Source organism: Chinchilla lanigera, unplaced genomic scaffold (assembly GCF_000276665.1).
Source record: "Chinchilla lanigera isolate Chin_1 unplaced genomic scaffold, ChiLan1.0 scaffold00085, whole genome shotgun sequence".
Lineage (NCBI taxonomy): Eukaryota > Metazoa > Chordata > Mammalia > Rodentia > Chinchillidae > Chinchilla > Chinchilla lanigera.
The window spans coordinates 2,551,569-2,577,650 of record NW_004955486.1 but is presented as its reverse complement, the minus strand read 5'-3'; the positions used below and the strand labels follow the sequence as shown (position 1 = coordinate 2,577,650).

At 48.6% G+C, this 26,082-nt stretch overlaps 1 protein-coding gene across 1 annotated transcript in view; it reads right to left on the bottom strand.

Annotated features, from left to right (window-relative positions):
- The window catches only part of Mtor (mechanistic target of rapamycin (serine/threonine kinase)), a 112,053-nt gene that overhangs the window by 22,044 nt on the left and 63,927 nt on the right, over nucleotides 1-26,082 (bottom strand). Inside the window, exons 29-37 of the mRNA XM_005404004.2 lie at nucleotides 20,177-20,252; nucleotides 16,884-17,023; nucleotides 11,931-12,031; nucleotides 9,513-9,628; nucleotides 7,995-8,072; nucleotides 7,705-7,812; nucleotides 5,183-5,308; nucleotides 4,966-5,097; nucleotides 660-775 (exon numbers count right to left, since the gene is read on the bottom strand). Of these exons, the coding sequence (XP_005404061.1) occupies nucleotides 660-775; nucleotides 4,966-5,097; nucleotides 5,183-5,308; nucleotides 7,705-7,812; nucleotides 7,995-8,072; nucleotides 9,513-9,628; nucleotides 11,931-12,031; nucleotides 16,884-17,023; nucleotides 20,177-20,252 (993 nt within the window). The remainder of the gene's footprint in view (nucleotides 1-659; nucleotides 776-4,965; nucleotides 5,098-5,182; nucleotides 5,309-7,704; nucleotides 7,813-7,994; nucleotides 8,073-9,512; nucleotides 9,629-11,930; nucleotides 12,032-16,883; nucleotides 17,024-20,176; nucleotides 20,253-26,082) is intronic.

Here is a 26,082-nt window from a genome sequence, read left to right as displayed (position 1 = left end):
CTTTCTAGATGGCGTGACAGAACCAGCAGGATGCTGAACCATGTGGAAGGAAGACAAGGTCTGGGGAAACATTTTTAAGGTATCATCCAAAGACCTTTCATACCTGTCTGTCCATGACAGCATAAACCAGGAACTGGTACAGGAAGGTCTATACGGACCTACCTAGCTCAAATGCAGTTTTTTAGGGGAGAGCTGTTATTTTTCTTACTGAATGGTGTCTGGCTCCTCCCTTACTTGTCTCCCTTCCACCTGTTTACAGGGATACTATTAACAGCTAACGTCCACTGATGGCTGCTGCATCCCAGGTACTGCTATGAATGCCTGACGTCTTGAGCTTTATGCTGTCTTACACCGCCTTTTATTTCATGAGGAAACTGAGGTACATAGAGAGTGATGAACTTGTCTAAATCAAACTTAGTCACACAACAAATTAGCAGTGTATTTGGCACTGGGAAATGAGTCTAACCCCAAACCAGACACCAGGAGGAGGAGCGCGCCGGGTGCGCCTGAGCTGCTGGCCCCTGGGAAGACCAGAGGCAGTGATGGTGGAGCAGACGCTCAATGGCTGCCTGGGAGAAGGCGAGGAATGTCACAACCAACCCCCCGCCTGCCCCGGTGCCCTGGGTTTCCTCCTGCCATGGGGGCTGGTGGGACCTCACCGGGCCATGAGCTTGTGCAGCTCCTGCTTGTGCTGCTGGTCCTCGGTGGCGACGGCGTGCTGGGCCTGCTGCTGCACTGTCTGGACGAAGTGCTGCATGTGCTGGAAGGCGTCAATCTGCAGCAGGGCAGAGGCACAGAGACACCTGCATGACCTAAGTGACCTAACTCACAGGCACACGACTCAGGTCTCCAGGCAGGACGCCCGAGAACGCAGGTGGGACTCCCAGGACAGGGACGCAGGGTGTGCTGCTGGCAGAGGGCTGGGGTTCTCTAGCAATCCATGACTTACTCCACTCAGATCTCAGCTTTCCTCTGTCCCCTCAACTGTGGTTGCCAGTCTAGTTAAGTCATGGAAAAGTCACATGCATGGCTATGACACGAATTCACGTGAAGCAATGTGAAGAAGTGCTTATTTCATTGTCCATATACTGCTCCAGGGAAGTTAGGGTTATAGCAATTGTTTCAGACTAGCGAAGCGTTAGTATTTGTTTGCAACATGACAACACCTTGAGCAGCATAGCAAAAACTATGCATTTAAAATCAGATGGTTGTGGTGCCATACATCTGTAATCCCAGCTACTTGACAGGCTGAGACAGGAGGATAACAAGCTTGAGTCAGTTGGCCCCAATTAGTGAGACCCTATCTCAAACAAAACAAAGCAAAACAAAACAAAACAAACAAAACAAAAGCAACCCACATTACTCCTACCTCCACCCCCACTCTCCTGCCAAAAAAAAAAACCCTAACAACAGGACTGGTTGGGGATGAGCTCAGTGGCAGAGTGATGAACAGGCTTAGAAGCAAAATCACCACAGCATCCCCAGCAGCAAGATCTATGACCCTATGCGATTTGGAACAAAGTGAGCAGAGGGCATCTGCGTTAGGAGCAGATAACCACCCTCAGGGAGAACAGCACAGTGTCACAGAGGGAAGCCCTGTGCAACCTGCCCTGTCCAAACACGCCAGCATCCTGACACTCAGGGTCCACACAGCTTTTTAGAGGATTTTCAGGATGGAGACTGAGTATACAAACAGCTAAAGTGCAAATGGAAAAATAGCAAAATCTAAATCCTCTAACACAAAGACGGGCATTCTTATGTGAGAAAATATGAAAAAAAGGCTACATATTCTCTGCTGAAGGAGAGAAAAAAAAATCAACACTTCAAATAATTAACAGGTTTCCTTATGGTAAATTATATAGGACTTTTTCTGTCTTGTTTTGTTTTTAAATAGAAACACATGATGTAATGATGATCCTGAAGAAAAATGAAACTCCCTAGCTTAGAGGCAGGACCAATCTCAGATACTTTTGTTTCTTTTTACTTTTTGACATTTTGACACACAATTTAAATTTCTTAGGCTGGTCTCAAATTTGTAATCCACCTGCCCCAGTTTCCTGAGTGTTAGGATTACAGATGTGTGCCACCATGCCCAGCAAGAGATATTTTTAAATGTAAGGAATTAACCAGTATCAAGACAGAGGTTTTTTTTTGGTCTTTTTGAGACAAGGTCTCCCTATGCAGTTCAGGGTGGCCTTGAGCTCACTTTGTAGCCCAGGCTGGCTGCAAACTCACAGCGATCCCCCTGCCTCAGCCTCCCGAGTGCTGGGATTACAGGTGTGCCACCACGCCCGGCAAGAAAGAGGGTTTGACTCAACGGTTGGATGGCACAACAAACTCTTCCTCAGGCCACTAATCCACGTGTGAGGACAGGGCAGACACACAAAGTCCCACGGGGAGCATGGCATCTGTCTCCTGCAGGCATCTGCCTTCACAGAGTTCTGCTGCTCACCACTAGCTCTGACAAATGAACTACATCAGCGTCTCCCACCTAGGAAGTGACACGTGCCCCTTCAGGTCTTCCTCCAGGAGAACTACTTCTGCTGACTTAAATCTGACTTTAAACAGGGCGTAGTGCTAAGAAGGCGAGTCACCAGCAAGGGGACTGCGAGCTCAGCATGATCGTCAAGCGGGGGAAACTAAACCTGAACTCGGACGCCAGGAGCTCTCAGAGCCCACGTGCTGTGTCACTGACAATACAGCCAGAGCTAAAACTCAATGAGGGGTTGAAAAAAAAATAACTACAAGAATGGGGTGGCTGGGTATTCCTGTGAGTGCGAAGCCCAGCATCATTTATCCCTCATGGAAGAACTCACTATCTTTCTAGTGTGTAGCATGTGGCAACTCATTTTCAAGGAATTGAAAATATTCTCTGTCAAACTTTTCTCCGTTGCCAAGAAGTGGGAATAATTCTTTGCTTTTTGTCAATGAAAGACCCACACCTGGAGAAAAGGCCTTCTCTCACTCAGGCCCACAGCGCCCCACACTCCAGCTATCAGCACTGCGCCTGGGCAGTGTGGGCAGCGACGACCTCCTGCCAGTGAGACCTCACAGAAGGACTGGCCTGTCTCAGATTCCATGGCGTCTCACCTACGAAGAGACTGTAAGAGCGCCCACGGGTGAAGCCTTCCTGCAGGAGGGGGTCTGCCTTTCCCCAAACACTTTCGCTCGTCTCAGATGAGGCCGGGAACATGGCCCTCCCTCACAGTGCAGGAGAACAAGGCTCAGACAGTGACTGCTCAGCAACGTAATTATGAAAGCATTTTCTCCAAGAAGCTCCCAAACAAGGAAGACGTGGCATCTCTAGCTCTGGGCTTGAGGTCCAAGCACCTAACTTTACATAGGTTCCCGAATCTTTCAATCACACCAGCATTTGGGCTCCTAAGGAAGGAGCATCTTCTGCGGAGAAGCTGGGCTGCGGTTCTGGGCTGAGATGCCACCCACACGGCTCCTCCTGAAGGCCGCACACGGGAGGAAACCGGACGACACTGGGATCCAGCACCTTCTGCTTTTCTCATTTGCCGGGAGACAGCCCAGCTTTGACTCAGAAATACCCTGGCCCGGGAGCTCCCAGGGACAGGAAAACAAAACAATAAAAACAAACAAAATCCTTTAACTGCGCCTGGGTCATTAGTAATGAGGTAAACCCAGTCACAGACCAGGTGCCGATGCTGGGCTGTTGATCCACTTTGGGTGGTACTGAAGGCCACACTGTGTCAACCAGCTGCAAAACAAGTCCCTAGATCCTGTCCAAGATTTTCAAGCATGCCCCTCCAGACAGAACGTCTACTCCAGTGCCGTTCTTTTCTTGTTTTTCTTTTCTCGTTCTTTTTCCCCCCACTGGTAAAAGGACTGAACCTAGGGGTGCTCTGTCATCGAGCTACATCCTTAGCCCTTAAAACTTTTTTTGAAAGAGGGTCTTATTAAACTGCCCAGGCTGGCTCCGAATATGTGACCCTCTTGCCTCAGCCTCCCAAGTACAGTGCCTGCTTCTCACTCTTCCAGCCTGAGCACCACTGTGGGGACCATAGCTACAGCTGGGATTCAAACGATGAGAAACCAAAGCAGGTGTGAGGCCTACTTTTTGATAATTACCATCATCGCCCAGGGGGATTGTTTAAAAACCAAAAAATAAAACCAGAGAGCCGCATCCGCGTCTCAAGGGCTTGTCTGTAAATAAAGAGGAATTCCACACGGGTGCAGGATCGCTTTCCCTCTTGTTTCACCCTACATGGTGTTGTTGCTTTTGAATCCAAACTGTTGATAGGAAAAGAGACCAGAAGTCTGAGGAAACCAAATTGCTCTTACGAAAGCTCTAGTCTGTTTTCATGAATGTTCCCTTTTTTTGCAGTACTGGGGACAGAGCCCAGGCCCTTCTCAGCTTCCCGCTGAGCTACATTTCCAGCCTCTGTCTATTTTTAATTTTGAGACAAAATCTCGCTAAGTTCCCCAGGTTGGGCTTGAATTTGAGATTCTTCAGCCTGAGTATTGAGTATTGAGTATTATAGTACTGCGAATATTGAGATTATAGTACTGCGAACCATGCCTGGCTATGTGTATGTTGTAACAATCTGTTTTTTGGGTCTTTTTTTGTCTTTTTGAGACAAGGTCTCGCTATGCAGTGCAGGCTGGCCTTGAGCTCACTTTGTAGCCCAGGCTGGTCTTGAACTTGCAACGATCCTCCTGCCTCAGCCTCCCGAGTACTGGGATTATAGGCGTGTGCCATCACACCCAGCAACAATCTGTTTTAGGGGGTAGTAACTGAGATTTTTTAGATCCCAGCACTTTCTAGAAACCAGTATCTAACTGCGGTCATGCTCACTGGTTTGATCATGGGTGCACGTCCCTTTCCTTGGCCAATTCACCCTGACACGGTGGTGAATTTGGAGACTACATTCTTTTCTGCAATGGAAGCAGAGAGTACTCTGGAAAGGTGGTATCTATTGGACGGACACGGGTACAGACCTTGCGTGCACTCTTCCACATGTTTTTCATGTAGGCGTAGGTCACCTGAGGGTGAACCGTGGGCAGAGGATGGTCAAGTTGCCGAGATGGATCAACGCCCAGGAGCAACACTAAGGTTTTGTGAGCAAGAGCCTTAAAAATAAGAGCGTTTGGGTTATCAACAGGGCTGGGCCAGGAGCCCCACCCCGCCACGCGGTGGGGTCACTGCGCTGCTCACCAGCCTGCCGCTCTTGCCACACAGGCTTGCGTACTTGAGCCAGGTCCTCATGTCCTCATGAGGGGTGACCACGAGGGACCGCACCATCAGGATTTTCTGCCAGTCCTCCACAATCCGCTGGCAGCCCTGGATCGTTCAGAAAGGAGGGTTAGACAGGTTCCTCTGCTCTGTCTGAACTCCTCACAAACAGTGAAATCCACTGTAATAAAAGGACATTCACCAATACAATCGCAAATTTCTCTACCAAGGGGCCCATGAATGAAATACCACTTAGGGACTTCTCAGAAGCACAGGTCACGAGGGTCTAGCGCTTACTTCTGGCTCTGCCACTTAGGATGTGACTTTGAGCAAATTACTTAACCTCTGTGACTGATCTATGAAGTGGAATAAAATAGTATCAATTTCTTGGGGCTATGGAGGGGATTAAATGAATGAAATTATGCCCATTTCTTAGGTTCATTGCTCTTCATTTCTATTTGTCTCAAATCAAAAACTACATATAGTAGGTAAAGTGCTTCATTAATTTATACACATGAATTCTTTGTAATCAGCAAAGCTAGAGCCGCTGTATTATCAAAGGGGCTAGGCTAATTTTATATCACACGATTGCTAAAAGGAAAGTGAACATCTTTTTCACCTTTGCTCGCAGGAAGTTAGACCTGGGAGGCCAGCTGGGTTTTTGAGATGTTACTTCATGGGTGGATTTCACAAACCCATGCAGCTGTCCTCCCGAGAAATCAAAGTCTAGCCTCAGGCTCTCCGGCTTGCAGATGTGTGAGAGTGAGTCTGAGTGTGGCACAGGAGCCTCAGGCAAGGAGACCAGTGCGGCTCAGCTGACCTCTCTAACGGCCCTCGGGCAGATAACTTGGCCACAGAATGGCAGCTTTCCAGCCCGGGTGGCTCTCGGAGTGTTCTGACCGCAAGCCTTCGCGAGCCAACTTTCCATGGGTGCATAATGCTTTATTTTCAGACTTGGGTAACAGCTTTCCATCCCACAGAGTGTGACAACAATGATTTGGAAAATTAGAAAAACAGAAAATAGTACATTGAGTGACTGTTGGGGCCTTCTCACCAACAGTTTCTCCCAGATGTTGAAATAATTTGGCTCCCTGTAAGCCAAAAAGCTTACTTATTGGCTCAAGATAGAAAAAATCACAAAGGCTTAAGGTGATGATGGTGTCTTGAACTCGAAGTTCAGGTATGAGCTTCCCTCCCAGGACTCATGCAATCCACTCCCTTCCAGCTCTATTTATAAGGCCCACTAGTTGGAATGTCCAAAGACTCATTGGGTCTCCGATTTGGAAACTTTTCATCCATTATTGGCATTTCAAAGAACAGGGTGTGTACCTGTCTAGTGGGAAATGCTTGCCTTGTGGAACCCTTTTTGATGCCCAGTAGACAATTTTCCATCAAAACATTCACTGGGCACTTTATAGTTACTAATAAAACATGTATAAGGACTGGATGTGCTCAGTTCAGAGCCATGAGTGACTGTATTTGCCCGCTGCTTTCTCCCGGCCAGTGGAATGTGCCTGAGCTTCCGAGCCCGGAATGCAGCCTGGAGTTCTGAAAAGCCTGGAAGCACAAACCTCTATGGGTCTGGAGACAGAATTTGGAATTCGTTGTGGACCTGGCCAAGAGGAAATGGCTTAGAACTAGGGAGGTGACTGAGAAGCACAGAGAGGAGTGGTTTTTGGAGTAGTAAAGGCTTTCTCTTTTTGCCTGGGACCCTGGAACTAAACCCAGGGTCTTATACCTGCAAGACAAGTATTTTCCCCCTGAGCTACACCCTTAGATGGCTTTCTTCCTTTGGGGAGTGATCTCCTCCTACTCGAGGACTGGGAGGACCTCTGTCCCTTCTGAGAGCACTCTGACTTCAGACTCTCAGATCTGCAGTTGACAGCTCCTCAAGCTTCAGCGGTCAGAGTGTGACCCAGAATCTCTGAAGGGGTCTTGAAAAGTTTCTCTACCGGGGGAATCCACAGTGGGAAGTGTCTAAATAGAGGTGCCAGATGACTCTGATGTAAGAACTGTCACCTGCAGGAACTGGTGAAGGACAACACCAGCCAACCCTGTTTAAGAAGCTGGGTGCTGGTGGCCAATGAGTGTGTTCAGAGCAGTGTTCCCAGCTTTGGTGGTACCCTGGTGTCTTCTGGGGGCCTCAAGACACTGATTCTGGGTCCATCGGCAGAAATGGTAATTTAACTGGCTGCAGAGTGGCCTGGGCATCAGGATTTTTAAAAGCTCTCCAGGTGATTCTACTGTAAGCTGAGGTTGAGAACTACCAATGGTGAGGTTCGGATCTCCATCTGCCTGGTCACAAGTGTCACCTACACATTTTGTTATTCCTAGAGAAGAGATGCAGCGGCTGGACAATTGGTGATTCTCTCACAGCTGAAGTGTTAGGTGCCTCTTGCAGCGGAGGCATGGAAAATGTGCGGAGTGGGGGCACGAAGGTGGGTGCAATGGCCGCACCGGCCCCCTGCAGGGGCGGGGTGAACGGGGCTGTCTCCTAGACTCACCTGCAGTCTCTCCCACCAGATCTGGCGGATGATCTCTCGTCGCTCGGGGACAAGTTTGTACTGGATAACCTCCTCCAGCTCGGAGAGCATGTGGCAAGAAACCATGGCCTGGTGGAAGCAAATCACATTCCAACCTAATTACGAACACTCCAAAAGACAGGACTGATTCAAAGCCTCCCTTCTGGTTATCCGCTGCGCCAAGAAAACGGGCATGCTTCCAGCAGCCTGGGAGACCTCAGTAGTCCACTCTGAATTCACAAATAACAGCGTGCAGAACACTGGGCACTCACCCCATATGCCCGACTGTAGCTCTCTCCTGCCATGGCAGTTAACTCGGCATCCAGCAGGTCCCTGGCCTTGTCAATGCACTAGGAGAGAAACAAAGGACCCCTGGCACAGGGCTCTGGATTCTGAGCTGAAGGTCCTTTTAGGGCTTCCCAACTAGCCAACTAGCTGCAGAACTTATTTACCTCACTACATCCCAGTAACACAGAGAAAAATTCACCAAAGAAAGGAAGAAACCTTTCCCCAGATCTCAGCGGCTCAAGAGGGTATAATTCAGTTTCTCACCAAGACAGAAATGTATGGCATTCAAAAGCTTAAATTCAGCTGAGCGTCGTGGCACACACCTGTAATCCCAGCATTAGTAAGGCTGAGGCAGGAAGATCGTTTTGACTTTGAGACCAGCATGAGCTACAAAGTGAGCTCAAGGCCAGCCTGAACTGCGCAGTGAGATCCTGTCTCAAAAAGACAAAACAAAACAAAAACCCAAAACCAAACCCAAACCCAAACCCAAAACCAAACAAAAAGCTTAAACTCATCTTGAGTGACGAGGGAGAAGACATGTGAGCTGTTCTTGCATTTCAAGAACACAGCCTGTGGGATCTGCCTTCACTTAACTTTTCTTGTTGGGAATTTGTGAGAAGGGACTGCACACACTGAACAGCTCCAGGTGATCCTCATGAAGGGCGACTTTGCGATCCTCTGTTTGGGCTGGGAAATCTCTTGGGTCTCTAACTTAGCGGGCCCAGGTGTGGGTCATATCAATCAGCCCGGTGGACGCCACAGGACTACGGTCTGCACCTTCTCTGTGCCATCAATTAAAACTTGCAGCGTGGACCTTCTCCCTTTTTGGATGTTTAGGGTCAGTTACTACATCCCCATCCTCGAAGCTCTCAGATCATCAACCCAAGCACCTCATCCAAGACAGTACACACCTGACAGGGGGGTGCAATTGCATCGTTATTCTGCTCTACAGGTCAGCACAGTATGGCTTCTTTGGAGCAACCCATGTGTGTCTCCCCTCACGGCCAGGAGATCATTGCAACTGACTTCTACTGCCAAGTGGGGACTGCTGGCTCCTGGAAAATCACAGCTTCTCTACTACGAAAAGTGCTAAGCAAGATGACGAAAGGGTGCACAATGACTCAAGAAGCTAAATAACTCCCAAGGTAACCACAGTGGCAACTTCCCAAACAGTTTCCTCTTCAGCACAGAAAGATGCCAATGTGGCTGGGGGTTTAGCTCAGCAGCACAGCGCTTGCCTGGCAAGCGCAAGGTTGTGAGTTCGATTCCCGGTACCGGAAAAAAAAAAAAAAAAAAAAAAGCCAAAAAAAAGAAAGATGCCAATGTGTTGGTGTCGTCTTAGTATGTTCTGCACTCAAGACCATTCTATTAAGTTCACAGAGCCCAGCAGATGTAGAGCTGAAGAACAACAGCTTGTGTAATAGGTGTCATGTGCTCAGGGGTCAGTAGCCCGTGCATAGTTCCTCGCCTTTGCCGAAGGTCTGGGTCTATGTGGGTTTTACCTGCTGTGCCAAGGAGAAGAGGTCTTGATGTAAGGCCAGCACGGCTCTGTAGAACGCCCCGTCGTGGGTGTCCCGAGGGATCATACAGGTGTACTCTTCCATACTGTCCCACTGACCTAGGCACACACAAAGAGAGCAGCAGGCTGGTCACCTGGCTGGGCTACGGCAGCAGCTCCAGCCTTGACGTTTACACATTCAATCAGCTTAGGGTACAAACAAGCAGAATGCACTGGAGCCTCACGTACAAAACTCTGCAGACTTCTCTATCCTGCGGGAGTTAACAAAGCCACATCTCCATTCAAACACAGGACTCACTGGTGCCCCGAGGAGCACTGTGAAGATGAGGAAGTGCAGGAGGGCAAAGCCTGCACACCAGACGGGTTTAATGCCTTACCCCATTAACCGAACTAGAGAACTCGGCCAGGTTCTCTAGATGAGAGATCGTGTTCTTCCCTATCAGTGATACAATGCCCCATGCTACACTGCGATATTACACTTTCCTCTGAATAGCTGAAAATGGCCCTTACACAGACAGGGAATAAGATCAGACAGTTTGCCCAATTCACCCTGGCAGTATTTTTGCATCAGGAGGGAACAGGTAAATTTTAAGACGTTCTTTTATAACAGAAAGGTGGGCCAGGTTACAGCTCTGGGAAAATGGCTATGGTGAGATGAGGCCTTCCTTTCCCCTGGTGGGGTGAGCATGTATCGACCGCCAGGGCTCCAAGACCATCTGCAGAAGAGGCATCAGCCTCATTAGCTGCAAAATGCAAGGCTGTCGATTTTACAAGGCATTTTCCTCCCTTTCACTCCGGCCCAGCAGCTCATCCATTCTCAATGCCTCTGGGCAAAAGCAAATAGCAAAGGATGACTCCTCAGGAAGCAATTTGTTTTGAGAGATGTTCAGGATCCGGCAGGAGTTAATGACAGGAAAGGATATAAGCTCTGTGAGTCAAGAGGGAGAGGCGGAGGTGGGAGTCTGGGCCGTCTTCCTCTGGCCTCTGCAGGTGAAACTTTGTGCCTGGCACATCCCACATATCCTTTCTGCTCTTACCAAGTGTGTGTCTGAGTAGTCCCAGCACTCAGGAGGCTGAGGCAAGAGAATTCTTGTGAGTTCAAGGCCACACTGGGCTACACAGTGAGTTCAAGGCCAGCCTGAACTATATAAGTGAGACCCTGTCTCAAAAAAAAAAAAAAAAGAAAAAGAATATCTCTGAGACTCTGACTGAGATAAGCACTGCCAAACCTGTCATCTAAGGCCTGGTGTCAGAAATCGACACATCGTAGGGCCTGGAAGGAAGTCTCTGGGAGAGGAGCGAGGTGAGTAAGGGTCAGACAGCAGGAAAACAGGAAATATGGTCGAAGTGTTTGTAACTGTTGGATAAGGTGGAGGGCAGATGGGTTTGTCAGACTCCTCTCTTCCTTTCTTTATATACTGGGAAAGTTCAGTTATAAACATTAAGAGAGAAAAGAAGCCAGAAGGGGTGGCACATGTCTATACTCCCAGCATGCCGGGAGGCAGAACTGCCTAGGGAGGTTAGCAACTTAGCAATACCCTGTCTCAAAATTAAAAAATAAATAAAAAGGGTTAGGGATATAGCTCAGTGTGAAGGCCCTGGGTTCAGATCTCAGGACCTAGAAGAAAGAAGAAGGGTAGGGGAGAGAGAACTGTCTTCTCCCTTTATTTCTGTGTAGATAAAGACATGATGGAGGGCCAGAGATATAGCTCAGTGGCATAAGCGCCTGCCTGGCAAGTGCAAGGTCCTGAATTCAATTCCTGGTACCCACCTCACCAAGAAAAAGACATGATGGATGGAGCTCCAATAAACCTGTCGGGTTGTGAGCTGGGCTAAGTGTGCAATGCAAGAACAGAGAAAAAGCCTATTGACAGTAGAATCAAAATACCAGTCTGATTCCATTTGTAAGGGAGGAAAAGAGACCAATATTTTGGTTAGAATTTAGAATTTGTATAGCAGGGCTCCGGTCCCATGAGACCCAGAGGGCTGGTGAATATACCCACACCCCAACTCCTGTTTGTCTGCCTGTTCCCCTGTACTCTTTCTACTGTAGCAGTGAACGTAAGGGAAACGTTTCCCTGAGTTCCAAGAGGCCGCAGGACTGCCTCGCACGTGCACAGTGTCCCCTGCGAGTGCGCGGGAATGTGGGTGTCTCACTCCCCACAGCTCGGGCTTGACGCTTGCTCACTGCTTCCCCTGCCTCCCGCAAGGATCCATTTCCACGCAGGTCCGACAGGTTAGGCAGAACCATCAGGCAGAAAGGACAGAGGAGGGCGGGGAAGCTGGTGCTTGCAAGTGGCCTTCACCCTTCTCTAGATTCACACTGCCCCCTAACTCCTGGGAAGCAAGCCCCCAACCTCGCTCTCCCCTCCCAGACGGGGGTGCCCCAGGGAAGCCTCACCTAAGCCCCACGCAGCTGCGGCGGCCATCCGGGCCATCTTGGCTTGGGTCTCATCATTCACCAGTGTCCACTTTTCACAGCACTGCTGGTGCAGCTGCCCCCTGGAGGAGAACGATCCGGTCAGGTTAACTGAAATTCCCACCAGCCTCCTGCTCTAGCCCCTTGGCTGAGCTGGGGGTCGCAGAGGAGCTGAGAGGTTTTAAATAAAACTCCCGCTCTCCTGGGTCATAAAACAGCAAAGTGAATGGGCTACTTGTGGTTTCTGTGTCCTGGTGCTCATAATTTGTCTGAGTGAGTTTATCAGCGATAGGGATGCTGTCTAACTCTATGCGATGTGAAATGTCCTGAACATCTGGCCCTTTCATGAATACTAAATGACTCCCCTCCCAGGCCAGTGAACCCTTTGGCAGGTCTACAGAAGAAGCCATCTGAAGAGACACAGCTGGACGTTCTGGGCTCAAAGCTATAGGAAGAACTGGCTCTTTAAAGCACTGTACAAACTGTTTCTGTCTGAGATGAAACTCAAATGAAATCCATCCGTACAGAAATGCTCCACGATGGTCACATGTACCAGAAATCCACAAAATGCTGCTTATTCTCAGAATTTTGCACAATTAAGGGGTGTACGAAGACGTAAACGTGCTTCAGAGACCACAATACACAAGAACAGTAGACCAGAGACTTCCTATTGGAGGAAATTGCTGCTCTCCTTAAAGGTAGAGGGCGTAGTTCAGTATAGAGAGCTTGCCTGCCAAGTTTGAGGCCCTGGGTTTGACCACCAGCTCTGCCAAAAAAAAAGCAAGCAAAAAACTGCTGTCCATCCTATATTCTACTCACGAATAAAAGGAAATATTCCCAGCTACCCTGCAAAAGAAAGGCCCTCATTTCAGGGGAACTTCCAAATGCAGCTGGGTAGATGGGTGTGGGGGCACACACCTACTATCCCAGCCACTTGGGTGGTTGAGATAGGATTACAAATTCAAGATTGGCCTGGGCAACCTAGCAAGATCCCTGTCTCTTAAAAAAAAAAAAAAAGCCAGGCATGGTGGCACACACCTGTAATCCCAGCACTCTGGCCACTGAGGCAGGCAGATCCCAAGTTCATGCCTAGCCTGGACAATTTAGTGACTTATTGTCAAAAAAAAAAAAAGGCTGTAATGTAGCTCAGCACCCCCTGGCTTCAATCCCCAGTAGAGGGGTGGGTAGGGGAAGCAGCTAGGAGATTCCCTAGTAGTTCCTGCTTTTGGAAAGACATGCTGCAGTGCGTTTTAACTTGGCATTGGAAGTGGAGTCAAGAGAAGGAGCCTAAGTTCCAGGGGGCCTAGGTTGGGTGCCTAATGGGACATAAAATGTACAGTAAGGACTATGAGGTGACACGCGGGGAATGAAGATTTGAAGTCAATCACTGCTAAAGGGACCAAGGCTGAGCTCACTGCAAAGCGCACGAGGGACCAGGTCCAAGTGCTCAGGGCCATGACTGAGCAACCAGGCCCAGCAGAGAGTAGCTCATCATTTCTCTGGCACAGTTTCAAGACGGCAGGGACACAGCACTTTGGCTCTCACACGGCAGAGAGCAGAAGGAGGCAGAGGGTGGCTACTGTGCCCTCTGCACTTACTGAAGCTCCGTGAAGAGAGTACAATCAACTTCCTGCCACCCACACTCAGAAACACTCAGTCCTGGGCGCCGCCAGGGATTGGCTCAGTGCAGTTCTCAAGCTAATGCGTCAGCAACCCCTGGGGCAGAGGGGTTCCTTCAGATGGCACGGTTGAATCCTCAAGTTTTGTTTTTTTTTTTTTTTTTTTTGAGACAAGTTTTTTTGAGACAGAGTTTCCACATGCAGCTCACGCTGGCCTTGAACTCGCAGCAGTCCTCCTGCCTCAGCCTCCTGAGTACTGGGATTACAGGCATGTGCCACCACTCTTGGCTAATACACATTTCTACTAAGTTTCTAAGTGATATCAAAACTGCTGGTCAAGAGGCCACAGTTTAAGAAGCTCAAGTACAGAGTATATGGAGGAACAGCTCATCCGTGAAGTATATTTTGGTTGGAAGAGTCCTGCCCAGAGGCCCCTGGGGTCTGCTGGAAGTAGGAGAGAAAGCGATACAGAATCCAAATGATCCTTGGAAGCCTGCAGTTCAAATTTTCAAAGCTGGTGCCACAAGCACATCAGCCTCCATCTACTCTTTTGTCAGGACTACTTATTTCTATGCTTTGGGTCTTGAGGATGTAGCTTTTTTTCATCAAGGGACAGGAAGCAAGCTTGGTGATTAAATTAAAGCAATTAAATTAAAGCAAGCTCGGTTACCCCACAAGCTGGAGCGGGGAACAGTGCATGAGCAGCACCCCAGAAACTGAGCCCTGATGCTGCCACAGACACTACCTCAGCACGTGGCTGTGAGTGGCTGCCAGAGCCCAGGGACCACATCTGTGTAACAGGGAGACACGGGGCAGGGCTCCCCTTTCTTACAAACATCTAGTACAAAAAAGAATTCGACTGTCCTGGGTTCCAATACTGGGCGGTGGGGGGATTGCACACAAATAAGGATGACATTGTGGGGCAACAACAAGGTGAGGCGTTCTCAGCCTCCCGCTGCTGCGCGCCCACCAGGGAGGACTGGGCTAAAGGCCTGCACCTGGAGCAGCAGCAGGAGGCTCAGCGAGCTCTTCCGTTTGGAATGCCTCCTGGCTGGCCGCCTCTCATCTCAGGCCTGCGCAATCTGTTCTCAAAGATCCAGAGGCAGTGTCGGAGTTGGGCTAGGAGGGGGTTCATCTGGGTTCACCCTGGCTGCAGGTGCGGCTGCATGGGCCATCAGGCTGGGGGCCGCATCTGCTAGTTAGCCTCTTGGAGGCAGATGAGCATGAGGCAAGGAAAAGAGGCTTAACTCACTGGTGACTCCAGTGCCACCTCCAGTGAGCACCTGGAGCAGGCAGGTTCAAGATGTATGCTGTAGGCCAACGAAATTCAGAAACTGCACTCTTAACAGAATTGACTGAATAAACCAAACTAAACCTGCATATGATCGGGAAAATAATTCTGCTTCTTTCATCTCTTTTCTCTTTTAGTCTCTCACATTCTTAAATCCCTTGGTCAGCACCACTAGCCACTTACACTTTATAGGTAATTATAAAGCTGGAAAAAACCCAGCGCTCAGAGGTATATGGGACTAAAGCTGCGAGACCTGTATCACTGGGCTCTTGGGAGATCTCATGCAAGCCGTGTCAACTCTGTGAGCCTCCGTTTCCTCAAGTGCAATGCAAGGGCACCAGATGAAATCACATCTTAGGTCTTTTCCAAGCCATCCAAGCCATCCCCAGCCAGTGAAAGTGCTCATCTTTAATTCAAAAGGGAGAGCAAGTGGAAAGGGAGGCACAGGAAAGGCTGCGAGGAGGAAGAAATGGTGGGGAGGATTTCAAAAATTAGGAAACGGGGCAGAAGAAGAGGAAGAGAATCCAGGGAACTGAATAAAGGAGTGCAGGGTTTTGGAAGGGTGAAGAAATTTGACTGGAGCTCAGACCCAGACTGAATCTGCTCACCAGAAATGGGCAGAAGAGTGGGCTGAAGTCACAAAGGGAAAGGATCTGAAAGCTGGGCTCTGACACTTACATGTAAATCCAAAGGCTACGGGGAATCACTGAAGCATTACAGGAACTGACTACGGCTGAATTTTAAGAACATGCACACCTTGTTTTATCTTTCTCTTAACAAGATATGGCTGCGTGACAGCAGATTTTTTTTTTTTTATGTGACAGCAGATTTTAAACTAGAAAAATTGTTTTTGAAAAATGTGTTCATTCTAACATACTCGCTTTTCACTCTCAGCAGTGCTGTCCGGTCACCTTCCTACGGGGACAGAAATGCTGTGTACCTGCCCAACGCCACAGCCACTGGCCACGTGTGGTTCCCGAGCACTCGTGTGGCCGCTGCGACTGAGGAATCAAATTTTTAATTTTATTTAATTTTCTTTCTTTTTTTTTTTTTGGTCTTTTTGAGACAGGGTCTCAATCTTCAGCTCAGGCTGGCCTTGAGCTCACTTTGTAGCCCAGGCTGGTCATGAACCCACAAGGATCCTCCTGCCTCAGCCTCCCGAGTGCTGGGATTACAGGCATGCACCACCACGCCTGGCCCTTACTTTGATTTTGTCCAATAATATTCTTTAAACTTCCCCAGTATAAAATTTCTAAACAAATATTTGCCTGTATTGAATCTATAGACCAAGCTTATCCTATTTGGTTTAAATTATTTAAAAAAATTGCACTCGATGCTAGCGAACAGCATGGGCCCACTTTTTCTTCAACATCTAACAGCTCTCCAAACCTGTGGTCAGACAGGCATTGCTCTGGCTCCTCCCTGGAATATACATTTCCCGCTCTCCTTCTCCTTCACCCCTCTCCAAACTTTCCTCCAGGAAACACTGCAAGGTCACGCTGCTCCCTGCTTGGAGCTTCCAAAATAGTCTGCTCATCCTGTCCTCAGGGTCCTCTTGGCTTTCCTAACTATCTGCTCCTGTGTTTGGCCCAATAATCTCGCAGCCTATGTACCCTGGATCCTAGCATGGCACTGTGCAGGCAGAAAGGAGTATCTGGAAAAGGTGAAGCATCTGCAGAGGGCAGCTGCTACTCCTCTTTCCTAAAAGCACTAGCGAGAGCTAATTAAAAAAAAAAAAAATCAAGGTTGCAGAGTAAGAATATGAGATTTTTGCCAGGTCAGTCAAGAGAGCAGATGGAAGGTATGGGTGTAGCTCCTAGGAATATCCATGGCTATCCTATCCTAAAGCATTATTAAATCTAAATTAAAAAAAAATACCTTGCCATTGAACAGCTGAGACAGGACAGAGCTAAAAAGCACCAAAGTGATACATGATTCCCAAGAAAATATCAGATGAAACCAAGCAGAGCTGCCTGGGGGAGAACTCGTCAGAGACCGGTCTCCCCGCCTCTGTCAGCCACTCACCACTCCCCCAAGGCTTCCAGGCAGCGCATGCGGCCCAGCATCAGCTCCGGGTCATCCTTGTTGGTGTCCATCTTCTTGTCATAGGCTACAAGAGCATCCTCCCACTCATGCAGTTTCTCATACCACGTGGCCTGGATCTCCTGCCGAGTGGCAAAGAGAGGACTGCTGTGAGGCATAGGGAGCAAGGCTCACATTGTAAATCCACACACCTTTCCCAAGGTGCTGTGCTGTTTACGTGACACTTCACCTGTCACAGTATGTCTGGGGTTGGGACTGAATTAAAAAGAACTTCAGGGCCAGACGTGGTGGCACATGCCTGTAACCCCAGTACTCCAGAGTGACTAAGGCAGGAGGACTGCTATAAGTTCAAGACCAGCCTGGGCTACAAAGTGAGTTCAAGGCCAGCCTGAACTGCATAGTGAAACCTTGTCTCAAAAAGACAGAAACAAACAAAAAGAACTTTAGGGCTGGGATGTAGCTTGGTGGTACAGTGCTTGCCTGGCATGCACAAAGGCCTGTGTTCCAGCCCCAGTAGTGCAAACAAACAAACCAAAAGAAAACAAAATCCCAAAAAACAAAGAACTTCAGACTATCTGGAGGTAAGCTGGTTGGTGGAGGTGGAAATGCTAGTTCCCTGGTGCGCTGATGGAACTACCCCGGACCCTGGGATGCTGAGGGCACCTGCTGGTCATGCTCCACTCCCATCACCGTCTCCCCAGAACCTCAGCAGGGGGGGACACGAGGACAGGGAAATCACTAAGGGACAACAGGACTGAGCAGAGCTCCTCCGGGAGTGCAAGGCCCCTGCCACTCTGCTACGTGGCCGGGCTGGCAGCTGCTTTCCTGATGGGGCCGAAAAGACCCAGCCACATCTGCACATTTGCTGGAGGCAACAACTCTTCTAAAAGCTTTTGATTCTCTGCATTCTTAATGCATTTTTAAAAAAAAGAAATAATAATTTAAAATACGATAGAACACTACCACTTAAAATTCTCTGGCAAACCTTTCCTTCCTCTAGTCTCCCGTCCAACGTTCCCTCCTGTGTAGCGCTTGGCAGCTTTACCCCTGCTGGGGCCAGCGGAGGGATTCCATTGCCTTGGCAGACACCGTGCCACGCTGAAGGCAAGTGTCGTCCATGTGAGAAAGAGGTGCCAGTCTGGGAGGTAGAGAGCGGACTCTCCGCATGAGCTGGAGACTAGTTCGTGTGCTTTCTGTCTGCCTCCTGTCTGGGCTTCTCCATCGGCTCAGTAAGTGACTACTCCTCCACCAGCCAAGGCAGGGGCTCTCCAAGGAGTCTTTTTTTGACAAGAGTAATTCCAAGGTGTTCTTTGTATGACACTATGCAGGGCCCACCTTAGTTTCTGCCATGACCCTCCCCCTCTTCCTAAATCAAGTAGATGCTTGCGTGGTGTATCTGCTGACGGCTCTGCTGTGCCTGGAAGAACCTTCCCTTCCAAACCTCGGTGAGGGGGTCACTTCTCCTACAGATACTTAGTTAGCCTGTACCTCCTTCTAGTTAGTTTCGGTAGTGCCAACACCCTTTGGTGCCCCAGCAGCTTTCCTCCAGTGCCACAGGGGTCAGCTGAACTAGGCCTGTCTGGCTCTATGCAAGGTAAAGAACTGAGTCTTCATTTTTTAAGCCCGCCTAAAACAATGTCTCTCTGTTAGGCTGAAATGTGAAAGAAAACTTAAGAAAACAAAGAGTGCAAAATGGAGACTCTTAGGTGACGAGCAGCACTGTAAACTTCGTGTTGGACTTCTACACACACAGAGACTGATGTGCGCACGCCGTCCGTGAACCAGCAGAAAGTGGAAGGAGCAGCGTACGGAGCAGGTCAGCTAGGGGGCAGGATACTTTGAATCGCAATGGATTGCAGAAACTATAAGGTTTAAGCAATGAATCACACAAAATTCTAATGAGATTGCTGTTACATAAATTGTGCTGAGAAAGCACAGGCTCAGCCAAGAAAAAGCAAACCATTGTCAAGCTTAATATGATTCAGCTACCTAAATATAACAGAAAATCCACTGCGGGTTAGCAATAATCCCAGAGCTAATGGCCACCTTTAGCAGCTGAAGATGGAGGAGCTTTCATTTGGGCCTAGCATTCCAAGCGCTGGGTATAAACCATCTGCTGGCGATCACCCACCGCCAGATGTGTGTGAGTTCTTGTTTCAACCTGCACTCACTGGGGTCTGAGCTCTAAGGACATCGAAGCAGAGCACAGCCTGGTCTACGTGGATTCCTGCAAATGCCCTCTCAGTCTACTTTCTGTCCTCTGCAAGCAAGGACTGTGGCAAAGCTGGATAAGACGTAGCGCTATTCTTTACCTAGTTACAGGCAGTATGTGTAAAAACGGCACAAAGTTGTCCTGGAAGTTTCAGTCCAATTTAGTAGTCCCTATATGAGGCAAAATGCTAGACAATCATATAAAAGCCTGGGAAGTATTCATAACTTTCCTAATTCCAGTTCTCTGGCTCTTAATTAAGGCAAGTCAACATAAGTGACTGACTCTTCATCAAGTATACAGAAGCATCTTGACCTCCCAGGAATTCACTGTTAAGCTAATTAAGCTGATCTTTACACTATTTTGGGATAATCAAAGTACCCTCTTATCCGTAAGAGTAATGGGAATGTTTTCCTGCTGGAAGGGCAAAGATGGCAGCAGAGAAACAGCTGTGTAAACAATAATGAAACAGAAAATCCTTCAGTATCAGGGATGACTTGGAGTATGCACTTTTCCTGGAGAATTGGCCACGGTTTCCTCTACAGTGTGTACCCAGTGCTAGCCATGAGTCAGATCCCATATGATCTGCCACGGGAGACATTAAGATAACTCAGGTCAGGTTAAATGCTGGGCTTTGACACCAGACTCTCTGGGTCCAAGTCTTGGTGCTACCATTTATTTGCTCTGTCAGCTTAGATTTTTAACCTGCCAGGACCACAGTGCCTCCTCTGTAAAATGGGATAACAGTAGTGCGGCAGCTACTTCACCATGTGGCCTTGAGGACTGACACAGATGAAGCACACAGGCACTCAGCGAAGGGCCAAGGCCTGTGCTGAGAGCTTGATACATAGCAGCAAGTACTGTTTATTAGATTCCGCGCTCCGGCTTGTGTGCGCAGGGTGCATGTAGTCCCTACGGCCATTGTCTTCTTTTGTCCTTAAGATAAAGGCAAGTCAGCGTTTGTTTGTTACAAATTGGGAAAAAGATAGGGACGTAACTTTCTCCAAGTCTTGGTTGAGTGTCTATTTGGCCGGTCTCTCTTCTAAAAGGAAAACGAGGCACTTACCAGCTCTCCGAAGTGTTTCATGGCATACTCTAACACGCCGGCGGCGGCTTCGGGCTGCTGGAGCTTATTATTAATGCTGAGGAAACAAAAGGAAGACGTGGTTATACTCAGAGTGCCCCAGGGAGGGCTGTGTGGCAGTCATTTGTGGTCAGGACTCAGCAGCACCCTGGGACAAGGTCTTGGAGATGCAGGGACGGTATCAACTAGCTATCAGAGAGCCGGGTATGAATGACTCATTTGAGAAAAAAGTTTTGATCCCCTTCCCTAGTTGTGGGGACAGTAAAGTAAATGTAACATCTGGTGCTCTGAGGTGCTTTTCCCACCAAGGACAGACCTGTTTCTTCTCAGATGCTGCCAGATAGGCCACACGTGTCTGTCCACGCATTCTTCCCTCCTTTTTTCCTTGGCATGTGTTAGGCAAGTGCTCTACTATGGTACTGTACCCCTAGCCTCATTTTAAAAACTGGAAACCCTGGATTCACAATTGTTCCTGCTGTAGTGCACGAGACCATGTGAGAGCCAAGTAAGCTTTTTTTTTTTTTTGTCTTTTTGAGACAGGGTCTCACTGTGCAGTTCAGGCTGGGCTTGAGCTCACTGCCTTCAAATTCCACTGCCCCCCAGTCTCTCTCTGGGGACCACTCACTCCTTCTGCAGGAGGCTGTGAAGGGGCAGCAAGAGCTCCTCAGGTTGGCCTCTGGGATAGAGGCACCCGTCACTAGCACACTCTTGCTTTGCTGATGTCACCTGCAGGACGCATTGGGGCCTACGGAGGTGGAGGACTGTGACCACTCAGGGGTAACTGGGCAGTGCCACTGAAGGTCTGGTGCCTGGAGGTGGTTAATCAGAGAGGTCCCAGGAGGCCCCGAAAGTGGGCGAGCTGAGGGGCTTAGACCCTTTCCTTGTTCTAACAGGAACCTATGCAGCTAAAACCAACTCTAAATACAGCCTGAGTTATGGAAGGTAGGGACAGGGGGACAGTGAAGGAGCAGGCCGGCAAGTCACATGACAACAACATTTGAAACTGTTCACTGGACACATGCCTAGGGACACACCCTAGGAGGGGACACACCAAAAATGTGACACACCAACTGGGAATCTGGACTGATTTAACGAGTAAGGATCTAGTTTACTGCCCTGAGTACCAACAGTCTACCTGAATTGAATGAATTTTTAAGTAGTTTTGGGAAATTCCAGGATTTGGGTTCAATGTGGTAATATGGCAAAAGACTGCTGTTATAAATATTATTTTTAAAAATCCAATTCTACCACATTTTTTCTAATAAAACAGAGAAGGAACTGCCCAGAAATCTGACGAGCCAGGGATGTTAACATCTGTGAAAGTAATAATCTAATTCCTCCTGTCTACAAAGTACATTTCAAACAGTCTTTCCAAGCTGTCACTCCTTCGGCCTCACACATCCTTGACAAGCGTGAGGAGGTAAAGGTAAACAGACCCTGCTTTCTAATGGGGAAACAGGCCCGGAACGACAGTGACTTTTCCCAAGGCCACAGTGAATGGGGATGGCCCCCCGCAGAGGCTGAAGCCACAGCGCCTCTGTGATGTGGCTCTGGGTTGGAGTCACAAGACCTAAGTTTGCATCTCTGGGATTGAATTTGGCTGTTTACAAACCAGTCACCCTTTTTGAATTTTAAATTCCTCATCTATAAAACATGGCTAATACAATCTCCTTTAGGGTACTAAATGGAACATTAGCTATGTACTTGGTCAACAGGTCCTTAAAAATGCTAAGCAGCCCTTCATCTTTTTGTCCAAGGGGAAGGAAATACATCTACCTATGGCTGAGTCTTAAGCCAGCCCCAGGAGTTAAAGCTTCCTGAACGGGCTGTTGAAGCATTAGGTAGCAGGCTGTGCAGACGAAGTGGAAGTTTCTGTACAATGTCCCCTTCCTTTGCTTACACGGGTAGATAGGTGACCTCATGGGGGAACTGACTGAGTAGACCCGCTGATGCTTCTTGTACTGGTCCTAAGCAAAGCAATAAACTGGAATGTTCTCCATCAGCTGGTCTGTTGTAGAACTGAAATATTAAAAGTCTCAAAAAGAAATCACAGCACTACAGTTGCCTTAAAGAAGTTTTTCTAAGCTGAGGTTGAAAAGCAAATTTATTTATTTTTTGGCACCAGGAATCGAACTCATGACCTTGTGCTTGCCAGGCAGGTGCTGGGCTGCTGAGCTATCTCCCCAGCCCTGAAAAGCAAATTTAAAGTGACAAATTCTACCATGTGTTCACTGTGAAGTTGGTTCTGATGCCCCTGCCTTCATCAGTCCAGTACTGGATTCTCTCTAGTCTGCTTGCATGGGGTAGGGTGAACTGTGCTGATAATTAACATTCCTAGGTATGGATTTCTAATTAGCTAGTTCCTTGAACCCAAATAAAGATTTTGCAAGCATAAGAAAACGAAAAGAGAAAGCCAGTACATAGTCTATATAACATGTAATCATATATTCACTGTATTATATTCAGGAGACTCTTGGGATGGCCTTTATAGTATTCTATTCTTGGTAGGAAAATAAAACTGTTCTGACGAGAAAGATAAAGTACTCTTTGCCTGGCCAGAAGAAAGGAACTCTAAGAAACAGACATAAAAATCAGTTCTAACAACTGTCTTCCAACCTTGTGTTTTAGAGCATACTCCATTTCCAAGAACAAAATAGAAACAGTACCAAAGCTTGACTCACTCTGAGGATAAACTACATAAAACCAAAACCAGATAAAAGACTCTTCCTAATCTCCTGTCATGAATTATGCACAGAAAAGAATTTAACAATTGATCAAAATTAGGAAGTAGTGATTCAAGATCTCAAAGGAGAAATCAAAATCTTACTATAATATACTACCATGCCTTTGATATATTTCCCCTGAAGACAGACCAGCATAGCACTGCCAATTAAAAATGAAACTTCAAGCTGGACGTAGTGGCGTGTGCCTATAATCCCAGTACTCGGGAGGCTGAGGCAGGAGGACTGTTGCGAGTTCGAGACTAGCCTGGGTTACAAAGTGAGCTCAAGGCCAGTCTGAACTTCATAGCGAGACCCTGTCTCAAGAAGACAAAACAAAACAAAACAAAAACAAAAACAAACCAAAACAAAACAAAAAAACAAAGGGCATATGGCAAGCTCTTAGCGCTCTACTCTGGCCATGACTGGGCACCCAGTAAATAAGCTGTGAACTGAGTGAACGAAAGTCATGGGGGTAGGGAGACCTTTCAAGTACTTAACTCTATAACCTGCTGTGCGGGAGAAAGGTGTCCTTCTGGCCTGCATTTTAACTGCCTCATGGACACTGTGGCTAAGCCTCCCCACCAACCCCCAAGCTCCCACCCCACATTTCCTATTTCCTTTCCAACGCTGCTAATACACCTTACAGCCTCCCCCACCAGCTGGCATGCCATCTCGTCGCCAGGCTTAGCTACTGCAGGATAAACACAGCTCTATGGAAATGCAGGCGGGCCTACTATTAAGTTCCCTGTCTCCTGTCTATGTGAATGACAAGGGGAACCTTTGAAATATTCCCCTTTTAAACTTGGTCGTGGTTTTATGAGACTGAAGGGAGACTGTATGCTCAGCGTGTATGAAGAAGTCACCTTTGCTCACAGACCCCTTAATGAGAAACTCTCATTTTACAGGGCAGCTGGGAGTTGTAGAAACATCCCCTGTGCGGCCCTCTGCCTTCCCCTATTAATACCAGAGGCTTACAGAGGACAAGCTGTTCAAAGCCCCAGCCCAGCAGTGCAGGAGCAAACCAGAGCTGCCGTCACTGGTCTGGTGAAAAAGACCCAACGAGAAACAAGTTTAGAGAGACCAGGCTTGGGCAGAAGAGAGATGCAGTGTAGGACTTTACCCAGCGTACTCGCATGTGGTTCTGAGTCTACAGAGCAAACAAACACTGACTGAGGAGGAGGCAATGAAGACCACAAAATAGGAATGAGGCAACCAGCACGGGAAGAAGCACATTCATTTGCCCCAAGACGATGATGATGATGATGGTGATGATTATGATGATTTGCAGTACTAGGGACTAAGCCCAGGGCCACTGTATTAAACTATTACCCCCCACCCTTTATTTTGAGACAGGATCTCATTAAGTTCTTAAATTGCCTGGACTGGACACAAACTTTGGATCCTCCTGTTTCAGCCTCCCAGAGCACTGGACTACAGGTGCTTACCACCATGCCAGGCTCCAAGATTAAATTTTTTATCAAAGCAGCTGAGTTGAAGAGCTGAAAACTGAGAAAATTCTTGGCAACTGTGGAAAATACTTTTTAAAGTTGAGCAGAGTTAATGAATATGAATAAGGGGGCTGGGGATTTGGCTCAGCGGCACAGCGCCTGCCTGGCAAGCGCAAGGTTGTGAGTTCAATTCCCGGTACAGGAAAAAAACCAAAAAAAAGAAAATGAATAAGGAGCTTCCTCAATGCTCTCAAAGACAAAGCAGAGTAGAGCGGATACCTTTCTCCTCCCTACTCAGAAGTCTGCTTCCAGTGGTGGGGAGCGGGTATAGGCCATGTAAGTCGCTCAGACATGTCGGGGTGCCCTGTTGAGTGGCAGCTGAGGAGCAGAGCTGGGGGCGGGACCTGCCAGCTCCTGTGACCTCCCCCAGCTGTCCCTCGGTGCTTTTCTTGGGCAGGTTGTAACCAGCTTCACAGAGAAGCAAGAGACTGACGGTGAGGGCTGGCCATGAACTGCTTGGGGCCTCAATGCTGACCTGCTGCACAGCAGTCCAAACGCCATTCCTGCCACCTCGAGGACACTGCAGTCCCGGGAAGGGCTTCCTCGCTCACTGCTCCCCATGCTCTGGACTTCTGCTAACACCACAGTCACTGGCTGGATGGTTCCTCCCACGTGGCCCGTTTGATTACTGCCCTCATCTTAGCCTTGGTGACCTCTGGACAGTTAAGAGCAAAGTGGCACAAGGTCTGTCACCCTGAGCTCCAGCCGGGCACAAGGTCCCCAGGCCATCAGCCCAACGAGGAACAGGATGCTACATCTGGAGGGAGGGACCGGGCTTTCCCAGTGCGGCTTCCCGTCAGGAATTGATGAGAACATTCCCCGCCAGCTGCTGGCTTCCTGCATGGCGCTGGGCCTTCTTCCTGGGGTCTATTCCTAGTGCAGACACTGTCTGCGCTTCCTTTGACTCCCTGCCCAGGAAGAATTCTTTGCATTCCCTTGGAGCCTGCCTGGTGGCACCTGCACCACAGTTGACAGGGACTGTAGCAGGCCTGTACGGGGCATGCTGATTCGCCATGATGAGACCTCGAAGGACACTGCTCTGGGTCCCCACTACTGCATCAGGCAGTTCTCATTTCCTTTACACAACGGGGACTGCTTCAGATCCCTGCTGCTTTCCCGGCACTGAAGCTGAGTGCCGTGTCCAATGCATGATTGAAAACAGAAGCATCTGATGCCCTCACAGAACCAGGATGACCTGGGGTTGGCCGGGTGCTGACATCTTCTTCAGCAGCTTATCTGGAAGTCTGGGGAACACCAGGGTATGGCAGTCCCTTTTTGAACAGGGTAATTTAACAGCAGGACAGCACTGAAGACCGAAGGCGAAGGGAGGACATCTGAAATGTGAATGGAGGAAGTGGGGCGGGTGGCAAGGCCGGCTGAACCCAGGCAGGAGGGAGAGTTTAAGCGGGAGGTCAAAGGCCTTGGAGTTCCCCGCCACAAAGCCAGAGTAAAGGGATGAGAACAGCACCCCAGATATGGCAGTAGCAAAACTTAGGGAAAACAGCTTTAGTCCCTTTCTACACACTAGGAAAGAGAAGGCCGGTCCCATTATGAGGTTTAACACTGGACCACTTGGGTCCAGTTTTGGTCTTGGAATCTAAGGCACCAAGATAAAAAACATTTGGGGCAAGGGAGGTAGCTGCTTTTAGACACTCCA